Raw genomic sequence first — 12,664 nt, forward strand, 5'->3', positions numbered from 1 at the left:
CAGCGTGGAGCAAATATTTAAAATTAATGAGTCAGTAAAAACGTGGATGGACGAGAAAGAAGAAGAAATGAAGAAGAGCGAAGAGAAAGACAATCATATTATAGAGAAAGGAAATATGGTCATAGTATGGCCATAGTACATTACAGGGAAAGAAGGGTGGAAAAATTAAGAGAGTTAAAGGGTGAAGTTATGGGTGAAACGAAGAAAGAGCTGCTATTGATAGACGAGAGAAGACTGCCAAAAGATGACTTCGGAAAGTGTAATAAATTTAGAAAAAGAAAAGTGGAGGTGAGTGAAAAACGAAAAAATCTGCTATTTTTGAGACAGTACAGTTTTTCCTCATTACAGAATATATAAAAATTTACTACTAACCGGCACAGTATTGCCACTTCCGAGGAGTGGCAGCAGATCCGTAGCCATCTGTGACCGGATTCGTTAACGCGCCAATCACTGGTTGTCTGGAAATATGCTGCCATCGTATTTAATATTCTCTATTGGCATGAATTTTTCTGACGAATTGAAAAAATATATATGTCTCTCTCAGTAACTATAAATGTTGGCAAAGAACTACCAAAACGTCTGTTAGTACTCGTATGTGGACATCTGAACTCTGACGGATTTAATTTGTACGGAATAACAGGTGGTCCCCATTAACAAATGTGACGCCTACGCCAATGCAGAAAAAATTTTTGAATGGAACGATGACACGCGTGTCACGCTGGTGCTGGCGCAGTGTCATTCGCACGCGTGCTACGTTGGTGACTAGAACGTGCTGCCACTGCGTGCCGGCATTTTAGCTAACAAGTGCGGACGTAGATGACTATGGATCTGCTGACACTCCTCGGAAGTGTCGCTACAGTGCCGGTATGGTGTCGCCACCATCTTATCTTGTGTTGTCTGGGAGAAAGCTTAATCAATAAAGAAGTTTTTCTGACATTTGCTGCCCTCCATGTCTAAAAATAATTACCTAAAGTTTTAAGACTAAATCAAAGTTTTCGTAATTTACAAATTTTGCCTCCTAAGCCAAGTTTAAATTTTTATTACTCCACCTGTTTTCGAGTTTCAGTGTTTTCAATATTGTTTGTCGTTTTCTTGTAGAACTAACGGTTTGGGAGATACAATCAATAATATGAGTGAATGCTATTTTTGCAGATTGGGCCTATATAGGTTTATATGAATATTTTTCTCACATTTGAGGTGTAGTATCAACTGTAAAAATATGTCACGTAAGTCATCAGACCTACACTCAGGGTTGTTAAACTTGTACCATAGCTGTAAGAACAAAGACCAACATTCCTATAAAAACAGCAATGTTCATCCTGAACAAAAATTGTTTAGATTAGTCAGTTATTGTAACATCTCTGCTGCCAGTGCTCACTGTATTCTAACAGTGAAAGACAGAAAATTTAGTGAATGTTTATTAATTTACTTAATTAAATTTGTCGTGACTATGTTCTTTTGTTTAGATACGGACACCAGCTGACTAAAGAATTGCTCTGAAATCGCATATGCATTTGACCAAATAATTATACTATTCTAATTATTATCTGTAATTATTAGTTAATTGAATATTTATACATATTTTCATACATTTTTACACTATGTCTAACTCAAAATCGATACTGGACCAATGAGATACTAAGAATGTGAAGTAATTTAAGTTACAATACAATAAATACTTTCAGTTAAAATTTAACGACAGTAATTGTTGGAATTTTTCAGAAAATATTAGGTTTAAAAAAATTTGAATTCAAATATTTTTACATGCAATTATATATATATATATTTAAATGTCTTTATTATTTTAAGTAAAGTTATACATATTTATAAAATTAATAAATATTAATGATAAGAAAATTAAATTGTTATATAAGAAATTAAATTGTAATTCTTATCTAATCAATTTTTTTTATTTGTCTTTTAATTTTATTTGTTACTTTTTTATATTAACTGGTATAATTGAAAGGAGGTACAATGAAGTTGATTTGTTAAATTCTCATCTGTAACTTTGTTGCAATTTTTAGAAATCACTTACTTTTAGAAATCGATTACTTATATAATATATGTTATCATTTTTGTCAGATTTTTTAATAAGTAAGAACAGTATCTATGTAAAATCGGTAAAAGCTGCGCAAAGGGAACAATTATTAACTGGCTAGCCACAGGCCACAGGTAGGACATATAATTGACAATATTAACAGTACAGAAATTATAAACAAATACAGAAAAATAACAAAGTATTTTAGTGAATGGTATTGCTTTGATTTTTTCATTTTTTTCATAAACTATATAAACTTACAATTTGGTTATAACTATTCCAAGTACCTATATATAACATTAAGTTTTAATTTAATCTTTTTCTAAAAAAATTCCGTATATTTTTATATACCTCGTAATTTTTTTTCAATATTCTTCATAATAAAATTTATATTCTATTATATATAATTAAATAATATGTATGTAGGATACACAATATGTGTATATAATAGTTATTACTATTATTTCATTAATATTAATTGTTACTATTAGATGAAATATATTGTTTATAACACGAAGTTACTTTTAGAAATATAATTAAATATTAAAGTATTACTTTTTATACTTAAATAGATTGTATAAGACATACATCCAAAATACAAAATCGAGCTCTGCACACTGGACAAGTACATTTAGAAGATAACCATGTTTCGGGTGCACTTTCATCTTGTCTGGAGGCAAACCTGTAATGTAGTCTTTGTTAATATACTTACAGTGAGTAAGAACAAAGTGTAAAGTATTATAAATATATCACATATTAACCATTTTGCCATGCAGTCTATGCACCACATAGGACGGCAGTAACATACCATACAATCTTCAGGATTTCCAATTGCTCTATCATTATTACATTGTTTATATAATTTAACATTTGATGAAGCTTGCATACATCCTATACATTGACCTAATTCCTTTAAATATATTTATATACCAATCAATCCATCGAATAAAATTACTCGTTACATTTATGAAAAGTAAAATACCTCTGTGTATTCATAATATGGATTTTCCTGCACTTGTTCCTTAAAATTATCAATAAATTTATCAAGTAAGGTTTTATGAAATTTAATGTTTTGTAATACAGTAATGGGACGGGAGACTTTGTCTTGCAAATTCTTAAAGTCAAATACATTCAATCTTATATCAAAAGGCTGTGATCCTCTTCTTGTAGATTTTACCTATGTAAACATTCAAAATCTCTTTGATAAATAAAACATTATTTTGATGTATATTTTCTGTATTTTCTGTATTTCTTGTTACATGAATAAACATTGACTAATCAGATCACAAGTGAACCATATACAGAAGATGCATTAGTAATGTATACACAACTATATGTATACTTAACAGTTAAAAAAGTATTTCATTTAAATTTCCTTATTTATTCAATTTCACTTCCTGTAATTCTGACTTTTTTCAAAACTAAAAAATATACTAAAAGCTCTGTGGTTCAGCATGAAATAATAAATAGCATTTGATAATATTTAAACAAACAAATTGTTGAACTGTTTCCAGAAATTGGAACATTATGTAATTTACTGCACAGATCATCAGTCGATGTAATTAAATTCAAAAAGCAAAGAATATGGAAAATTGATAAAATTCTAGATATAAGCGCAAACCATGTGCAAACTAAGTATGTTCCAGGGATTAAATTATCGTGCTTCATGTGTATTATATTCTTTGCAAATATATTATTACATGTATTAGGTATACACAATTTTATTTATATTCACTATTTCACATTAGTGAAAATATAACAAACATATTTCTGGAACATTTTTCTATGGTTAACATATTAAACAATTTGTATTACTTGTTTTATTCTTGTACAGGAAATATGGAACCTTTTTATGTCAAAGCAGAATTTAAGTTTGTCTAAGACTAATAAAATCCTATCGTACATCATTCATTGCGCTGCAGTTAGAAATATTTCCTTATTTTTCTCAAAAACTAAGGATCTATAAAAATAATAAAGATAATCCGTGTATACTCTACTATAACAAAATAAAATTTTAATCAAATCTAAAATATCAATTTTTGTAACCACTCTTCTTCGTTGCTTATAAAAAATTCAGTGAATCAATAATAAAATCTCAATAAATCCAATCATATTCAATTGCTTACCAATATGGTATTTCATGAACTTTTTATTGGTGAATAAAAATAGCTTCAATGTCATAACTGTAAATAAATAAATATCTAAAGATTGAAAATCTTCCGGTAAAGAATGTAAAAAAGTTCTATGTCTATATAATTAATAAAAATTCATATACATAAATTTTGATACCTCCTTGGTCATTTAACTTAGAGAGTATACATATACTGTAGAACAAAAAGATTAATGTTTAATATTAGTAGTTAATGTTTCATGACATATCTTCACATTTAATAAATGCAAACAATAATTCTTCCTAGTTTTCAAATATTTTTTACTTCAATAACACATTATGTATTCTTCATAAAATGATTTTGATGAAAAATAAAGCTATTTATTTATATTTTGTTTCTAAGTGAGACCTCTTGCATGGTTTCCCAGCCATGTATTATTCATATATATGCGATGAATAATTAAAGAATCATCATTTAACTTCAATTCTCTATTCTATATACTCTAACTAAGTAATAACGATGATAGAATTAGAATAATAATTTGATTGATTTAAAATTTAAATTATTCTTAAAGAAGACCAGTTTAACAGACTATTAAATTTACCTCGATATTGATAAATTGAACTTCTCCTCTTGTTACAGGTGACATTTCATGTGTATCACTTTTATTAACTATTAAAATTGCATCACTCTGATGGATAACTTTTATTTTATAAGGTAAAACTTTAATTATCCAATTATCTGTAACTATTATGGATGTTATGCTATTTGTGGTAATTATGATTTTATCAATTCTAAAATAAAATATTTATTTTTAGTCTTTCTTTAAAGTTACATGCCACAGAAATAAAGTATACTATATAAATAAATTTAATATGTGTAACCTTCTAAATTCTACATTAATATCAGAAGCTATCATAGTCCATAGTAAATTGTTGTTACTATTATTATTATTGTTATTGTTGTTATAATAAACCATAAGATTTTGCACTATTGGATGTTTATTCCAATTATTCATTGACCATGTGAATATTTTTTGTAAAGTGTATAGAGGTATCAACATGGTACAAGTGACAAATATTGACCATAACTTGGTACCACCTAATAATACATTTACATCATCTACATGACCAAATAGAATCAGACCAAAAATATAACCTAATCAAAATAAACACTTATTTTAATCAATATAGTAACATTTAAAGTAATTAGAAAATATGATTAAATATATATATATGTATATATATGTATATACCAAAAGGGAGCATAGAGTGTAAAAATAAGGTAATAACACTCCGTTTTATATGATATTGTATAAAAGACTCATTTTCACTACCTAACCAAGTTGAAAATATATCTTTTATGGTTAGTCCGGCAGAAATAAATTCTGTGGGTGGATATATAATACATCCTGAGATTAGGATATAAAACAAAGTATAAAAGAGAAAAGCAGACATCTTTTATAAAAATATATTCTATTCAATATTATATATTATCACCTCTTCACTATTTGTAAACACATTTCATATAAATATGCGTGATAACTAATAACTCAAAAACATACGTAAGTGTGTAAGGCATATCTACAAATTACACAACTGGTATTCGTGAGAGTTCACACGAATTAATCACCACTATAGTCAAACATCGCACTATCAACTTAAACTGAGCTGCCGTCAGGAAAACAATATTTCAACACAAGCAAATCTAATCTATACACTGGGGTTCACAAAATGATAAATGCACTCTATTACTTGCGATTATTTCCCTTAGATTGAACAAAGTGTTCGACAAAAGAAATGTGAACAAATTTTTTCTAAGGCTTGGACAATTTTTCCAATTTTTTCATATTCACAAAATGATTTTTAGTTTTCACTGGTTTCGTTTAGGTTTTCCTTTATTTAAACAAACATTTTAAAATAAAAAGTCAAGCAGGAATTGCAACTTGAAGCCACGCATCGGGAATAATTAAAAGAAGTAAAATGATCTCGGCACTTGCAAATTTAAAAAATGTAACATGTAAATGGTACCAGACAACACACGATAAGATGGTGGCGACACAATACCAGCACTGTAGTGGCACTTCTGATGAGTGTCAGCAGATCCGTAGTCATCTGTGTCCGTATTTGTTAGCTAAAATGCCGGCACGCGGTGCCAGCACGTTCTAGTCACCAGCGTAACACGCGTGCGAATGGCACTGCGCCAGCACCAGCGTGGCACGCGTGTCATCGTTCCATTCAAAAATTTTTTCTGCATTGGCGTAGGCGTCACATTTGTTAATGGGGAACCACCTGTTATTCCGTACAAATTAAATACGTCAGAGTTTAGATATCCGCATACGAAAATGACTAAACTAAGCAATTTATTTATTTCGATTCGAAAATAGATACACTGACACGAAAGAAAGATAGAAAAACTTCTTTTTATTATTTTCTATAAACTATAACTTAATACAGCGATTTTTTCAGAAAAGTCGTTAATTACTTTATCGTAAAAATATATACACTTATTTTATAAATATTTTTTTCAACTCATCGTTAAAAACTCATGTAACAAAGGCATATTTTATATTTAATAATCCTTACAAACGATAAAACCATTTAGCACAAGAATATATGTACCAAAGGAAAACAAATAATTACGTTCAATATTTTCACCTGAAAATTGTAATACGCTAGTAAAGTGAACGTAACTTAATTAGTTCAACATTTTATAAGTAAATGTATCATTTATTACATTTCCTTAAACAATATGCTGCCATCGTATTTAATACTCTCTATTGGCATGAATTTTCGAATTTGACGAATTGAAAAAATATATATGGCTCTCTCAGTAACTATAAATGTTGGCAAAGAACTATCAAAACGTCTGTCAGTACTCGTATGCGGATATCTAAACTCTGACGCATTTAATTTGTACGGAATAACAGGTGGTTCTCCATTAACAAATGTGACGCCTACGCCAATGCAGAAAAAATTTTTGAATGGAACGATGACACGCGTGTCACGCTGGTGCTGGCGCAGTGTCATTCGCACGCGTGCTACGCTGGTGACTAGAACGTGCTGCCACTGCGTGCCGGCATTTTAGCTAACGAATGCGGACGTAGATGACTACGGATCTGCTGACACTCCTCGGAAGTGTCGCTACAGTGCCGGTATGGTGTCGCCACCATCTTATCTTGTGTTGTCTGGGTTCTTGTGGTAAATGGTTTTATCGTTTGTAAGGATTATTAAATATAAAATATACCTTTGTTACATGAATTTTTAACGATGAGTTGAAAAATAATATTTATCAAATAAGTGTATGTATTTTTACGATAAAGTAATTAACGACTTTTCTGAAAAAATCGCTGTATTAAGTTATAGTTTATAGAAAATAATAAAAAGAAGTTTTTCTATCTTTCTTTTGTGTCAGTGTATCTATTTTCGAATCGAAATAAATAAATTGCTCAGTTTAGTCATTTTTAATATTCGTTTATAATTTTTATGCAAACAGCTTCTTCATTGGTATATATTAGCCTACGCCACTGGCACGCGTGTCACTATGGTGAGCTGATAGTGTCATTGGCACGCCGTGTCGGCCTTCTGCTATATCGCCGTGCTTTGATACTGTCAGTACTCGTATGCGGATATCTGAACTCTGAGGTATTTAATTTGTACGGAATAACAGGTGGTTCCCCATTAACAAATGTGACGCCTACGCCAATGCAGAAAAAATTTTTGAATGGAACGATGACACGCGTGTCACGCTGGTGCTGGTGCAGTGCCATTCGCACGCGTGTTACGCTGGTGACTAGAACGTGCTGGCACCGCGTGCCGGCATTTTAGCTAACGAATGCGGTCACGGATGGCTACGGGTTTGCTAACACCCCCCGGAAGTGTGGACACCATCTTATCGTGTTTGTCTGGGTACATAGTATTGCATATATTTTTATGTGATAGAGAAATAAAGAAAGAGGAAAGATTTACTTCTTAATTTAAGATTCTTTATGATTAAATTTCTTTAAGTTTCTTTAAATCTCTTTTAACTTTTATAAAAATACAATCAATAATAATTGTTCTTTTAATCTAAAATATAACTAGAAAAATTCACAGTTACAATAGAAGTATATATATTTATTTATTTAGATATTTATATGTTAAATTTGTATTTATGCATTCTCATATTTGCAACTGGTTGTTTTTTAATAAGTGTCTTCTCTTTCATGTAAGGCATTAAAACCTGAGGAATATTAATACGACCATGTTTTGTTTGATACGTTTCACAAAGTGCAATTAACATACGAGGTATAGCACATGCAGTTCCATTTAAAGTATGAACATGCAAAATGTCTCCGTTTTTCGTTTTATATTTTATACCGAGCCGTCGTGATTGATAATCTGTACAATTACTGCAACTGGATAATTCTCCATATAAATTTCTTCCAGGCATCCAACCTTCTACATCAACTTTCCTAAGTGTATATATTTGTAATGTTTCATTAAGAAAAATCTGAATAGTTTAATGTGTTTAATATAGTTTGATATTACAAACCTATATGCTGGAGCTCCTAAATCATGCGGCGGCATATCAATTACTTGAAAGTGTAAATCTAAGGAAGAAAATAAATTTTCTTGAATTTTGTGAAGTTCTTGAAATAATCTTTGCGACTCTTCTCCTTTTGAACATACAAACATTTCAACTTTTGTGAACTGATGAGCCCTAAACATATTTAAACAGTGCATTAAACAAATTTTAGCAATTCAAGTAAGTAGAATATTACCTATATATGCCTCTTTCTTCCATAAGATTAGATACTTCTGCCCTGAAACACCTGCTTACAGCAGCTAGTTTTAACGGTAAATCTGCAGAGTCAAATACAGTATTCATTACCTTATAAGCTAAAGACATTTCTGCTGTTCCAGATAAGCTATAATCATCTCCATAAAAAGGATCTAAATTATATGTGAGAGTCCTCTCGTTATCTGCTATTAACCCGCATCTTTCAATAACTTTAGTAGGAATAATATCAGGTACAGAAATAAGTTTAAAACCGAATCTTATTAATTTTCCAACTGTATAGTGAACCAATGCATTTTCCAATTCTGCTAAATCTCCTAAAAGTATATAACCTCGTTGTCCTATGAAAGGACCTAAATGTTGGCTTTTTAATAATTTTAATTTTGTAACTAATTCAGAGAATTGCTCTGGTTTAAAATCGAATTCTGGCTTGCATCCATATTCCTTTAAAATTTTTGGTTCTTTGCCATAAGACAATACCGTTGAATCTGTTTGATTTGGTATTTTACTCAACTCATACATAAGAGACTCTTTCAGCTCTGACTTCTTTGAATACTCAAGAACTTTATCAATGTCCCCCATAGCTTTCCTTGTCACTATATTATTGAAAATAATATCTCGATTAGCTGGATTACATAAGAAATCAATATCATATTCCGGTTCTGGAATATCTTGTATTGTATTTATGTTACATTGTGTAGATCGTTTTTGAAACTGTAAAAAAACAAAAAGTCATTTACAATATCAGTTAAATTTAAGTAAAACAATATACTTATTTACTATATATTGTGCCCACATATCTATATAATATACTACGTATATTTGTTTATTTTCAACTTGTAACTTATAAACTTATAAATGCACATACCAAAATTCTTTTGTAAAGTTGTTTATATTTCAGTAGTCGACCGTATTTTGTATTCAACCACATTTTAAAACATTAACCACGAATGTATTCGAGTCAATAATTCAAAACCAGTTAACCTATCAATGACATACGTATGTTTTTTTTTTAATAGATAATATTTTTCATTCTATAAATGTTTATTTTTTATAATTTAAAATCATACTGTACAAAACAATTTCTATCTTATAAATAACTTTGTTATCGATCGATTATATTACTAGTGAAGAGGCATAATTTCTTCTCTATTTATATAGTTAGAGCGATTACTTTGACAATTCAATAATAAACGTATCATAACGTTTTAAGTCACGTGCATTGCATAAGTATGTAATATTTTCTAGTATATTATTGTAGTACTACGTAATAATATATATACATATTATTTTATTAATTATTGCAGCATAAAATCTCTTACAATTTTTTTTCTTTATTTATGATACATTTTTAAACTACATCGCGTGTTTATCAAACGTCCTTAACATATATATATATATGTAACATTACTTTTAACAACACAAAAATTATCGGAAATAAAACATTTTTATTTACTTGTTCTATTATAAAATTTATAATGTATTTTAACATTTTTCTATATACACGATATATAATTTGCTGAATGAAGAGTAAGGAAAAAAGGATTTTAGTAGTTAAATTATTACTACAAAAATGAAAAATAGTGAAATATAATTTTATAGGACATCTTACTCTTAAATTAAATAAAATATTCGTTTTTCAGGAATCATGATTGGACGTTCGTTATTAAAAAATTGGCATTCCCTGCGTTATGTTATTCATGAATATTATATGGGCAAAAATAAAATTAAAAGCTTGAAATATGTAAGTATTGGTATATTGACAAGTGTCACAGTTTATAGTGCATCAGGAATTTCAGTATCAGCGGCTTCTTCGGATGAATTAGGCATGAAAAAATTTATGGCTCAACCAATTAGTGACATTAAAGAGTTAAAGAACAGTAACGATATGAGGAAAAGAATGGAATTATTAGTAATGAAAATTCAAGTTGATTTCTGTAAAGCTTTGGAATCTCTAGAAGATCCAGATTGCCGCTTTAAAGTGGATAGATGGACTAGAAATGAAGGTGGCGGAGGAATTACTTGCGTGTTACAAGATGGTGTTGTTTTTGAAAAAGCAGGTGTAAATATTTCTGTTGTTACTGGTATATTGCCACCAGGTGCAGTGCAACAAATGAGAGCACGAGGAAAACACATGCAAGAAGAATCGGTACCATTCTTTGCAGCCGGCGTAAGTGCGGTAATTCATCCTCGTAATCCCATGGTTCCAACAATACATTTCAACTATCGCTATTTCGAAGTTGAAAATCAGAATGGCTCTGTTCAATGGTGGTTTGGAGGTGGCACTGATCTTACACCTTATTATTTGGATGAAAATGATGCAAAACATTTTCATAATAGCTTAAAAATTGCATGCGATAAACATGATCCTTCTTATTATCCAAAATACAAACAATGGTGTGATGATTATTTTTTAATTAAACACAGAGGAGAGCGTAGAGGAGTAGGTGGTATCTTTTTTGACGATATGAATGGCCCTACTCAAGAAGAAGCATTTCGATTTGTGGAATCTTGTGCTGAAGCTGTTATTCCTTCATATATACCATTAGTTAAGAAACATAAAGATGATGCATATGGATATACTGAAAGAGAATGGCAACTATTACGTAGAGGAAGATATGTGGAGTTTAATTTAATATATGATCGTGGCACAAAGTTTGGTTTATATACACCTGGAGCACGATATGAGAGTATATTAATGTCTTTGCCTTTATCTGCAAAATGGCAATATATGCATGAGCCAAAATCAGGTTCAAAAGAAGCCAAACTAGTTGATGTATTAAGAAATCCTAAAGATTGGGTCGACTAGTATAAATGACATCTGTTAATAATTAATCTTATTTGATTGAGGGAATCTTTCTCTCTTACATTTAGCTTTAAATAGCTTGTCTTCAACATTACAACACTTGAAATATATTGCAATAGAAAGTGACAGAATACTATAAAACATATTTAAATATATTTTCTACCTGTAAGAAACCAGTTTTCTATGTATCTATAAATTTTGTATTTAGGAATTTAAATGTATCAATTATAAAATACTTTATATGCTAAAATTTTATCTCTTATTAATATATTTTATACAAAATTAACATATATATATTTGTACACTACAATTGTATGCAGGTGCTCGTATATATGTATTATCTTTTAACATTATTTAAATATTGTATATCTTAAATGTATAACAATTGTTCATCTTTACAAATACTGTTTAATAAATATCAAAATTACAGTAGGGCCTGCCATATTTGAACTAAGAGGAAGACATAAATATTCAGATAACAGCATATCTTATCCGACAAATAAACATCATTTGTTTACATTAAGAAAACAGAAAAATGATTAGGTTTCTTCAAAATATAAAATTAATTTTGTATCTTCAATTGCGTTTGATTAGAATTAATTAAAACTGAAGAGAAAAATCTACATTCTTAGTAATTATTACATATTTGCAGCAAAAGCTGATATTATGAACATTGGTATATAGTGGACGTTCATTTAAATATTTGAACACTACAAAGTTTAAATATTAGGGCATTTGGATACAGAAGATTCTACTACATGTGTGTACATGTATATATATTAAAATATTCAGACTTAAAAAGTTTAAAACATGTTTCATAAATTATGACTATTAGAAATACCACAGAAAACTATTGGTAAAGATAAAATAAAACTGAATATAGAATATTGTATTTCAATTTCGAATATTTACAAAAGAAGCAAATGCCGG

At 29.5% G+C, this 12,664-nt stretch overlaps 4 protein-coding genes across 6 annotated transcripts in view; 1 reads left to right on the plus strand and 3 right to left on the minus strand.

Annotated features, from left to right (window-relative positions):
• The window catches only part of LOC143432211 (protein krasavietz-like), a 215,391-nt gene that overhangs the window by 188,597 nt on the left and 14,130 nt on the right, over positions 1-12,664 (minus strand). The gene's annotated exons all lie outside the window — the stretch shown is intronic.
• Positions 2,486-5,721, minus strand: LOC143432218 (E3 ubiquitin-protein ligase TM129-like). Of its 2 annotated transcripts, XM_076908989.1 has the most exons (7): positions 5,649-5,721; positions 5,405-5,560; positions 5,034-5,307; positions 4,754-4,943; positions 3,021-3,215; positions 2,800-2,948; positions 2,486-2,720 (listed from the first exon to the last, which is right to left on the minus strand). In XM_076908989.1, the coding sequence occupies exons 2-7, from the start codon at positions 5,415-5,417 to the stop codon at positions 2,603-2,605; spliced, it is 939 nt and encodes a 312-aa protein (XP_076765104.1). In that variant the 5' UTR covers positions 5,418-5,560; positions 5,649-5,721; the 3' UTR covers positions 2,486-2,602. The 2 variants fall into 2 exon arrangements, with proteins under 2 accessions (XP_076765104.1, XP_076765102.1); XM_076908987.1 differs by having other exon boundaries at positions 5,405-5,715.
• LOC143432231 (serine--tRNA ligase, mitochondrial-like) lies at positions 8,264-9,951 on the minus strand. The gene is made up of 4 exons (XM_076909002.1): positions 9,797-9,951; positions 8,912-9,642; positions 8,683-8,850; positions 8,264-8,602 (listed from the first exon to the last, which is right to left on the minus strand). The coding sequence occupies exons 1-4, from the start codon at positions 9,857-9,859 to the stop codon at positions 8,281-8,283; spliced, it is 1,284 nt and encodes a 427-aa protein (XP_076765117.1). The 5' UTR covers positions 9,860-9,951; the 3' UTR covers positions 8,264-8,280.
• On the plus strand, positions 10,549-11,960 carry LOC143432232 (oxygen-dependent coproporphyrinogen-III oxidase-like). The gene has a single exon (XM_076909003.1). It carries the CDS (start codon positions 10,577-10,579, stop codon positions 11,735-11,737), a length of 1,161 nt encoding a protein of 386 aa, XP_076765118.1. The 5' UTR covers positions 10,549-10,576; the 3' UTR covers positions 11,738-11,960.

Source organism: Xylocopa sonorina, unplaced genomic scaffold (genome assembly GCF_050948175.1).
Source record: "Xylocopa sonorina isolate GNS202 unplaced genomic scaffold, iyXylSono1_principal scaffold0059, whole genome shotgun sequence".
Taxonomy (NCBI): domain Eukaryota; kingdom Metazoa; phylum Arthropoda; class Insecta; order Hymenoptera; family Apidae; genus Xylocopa; species Xylocopa sonorina.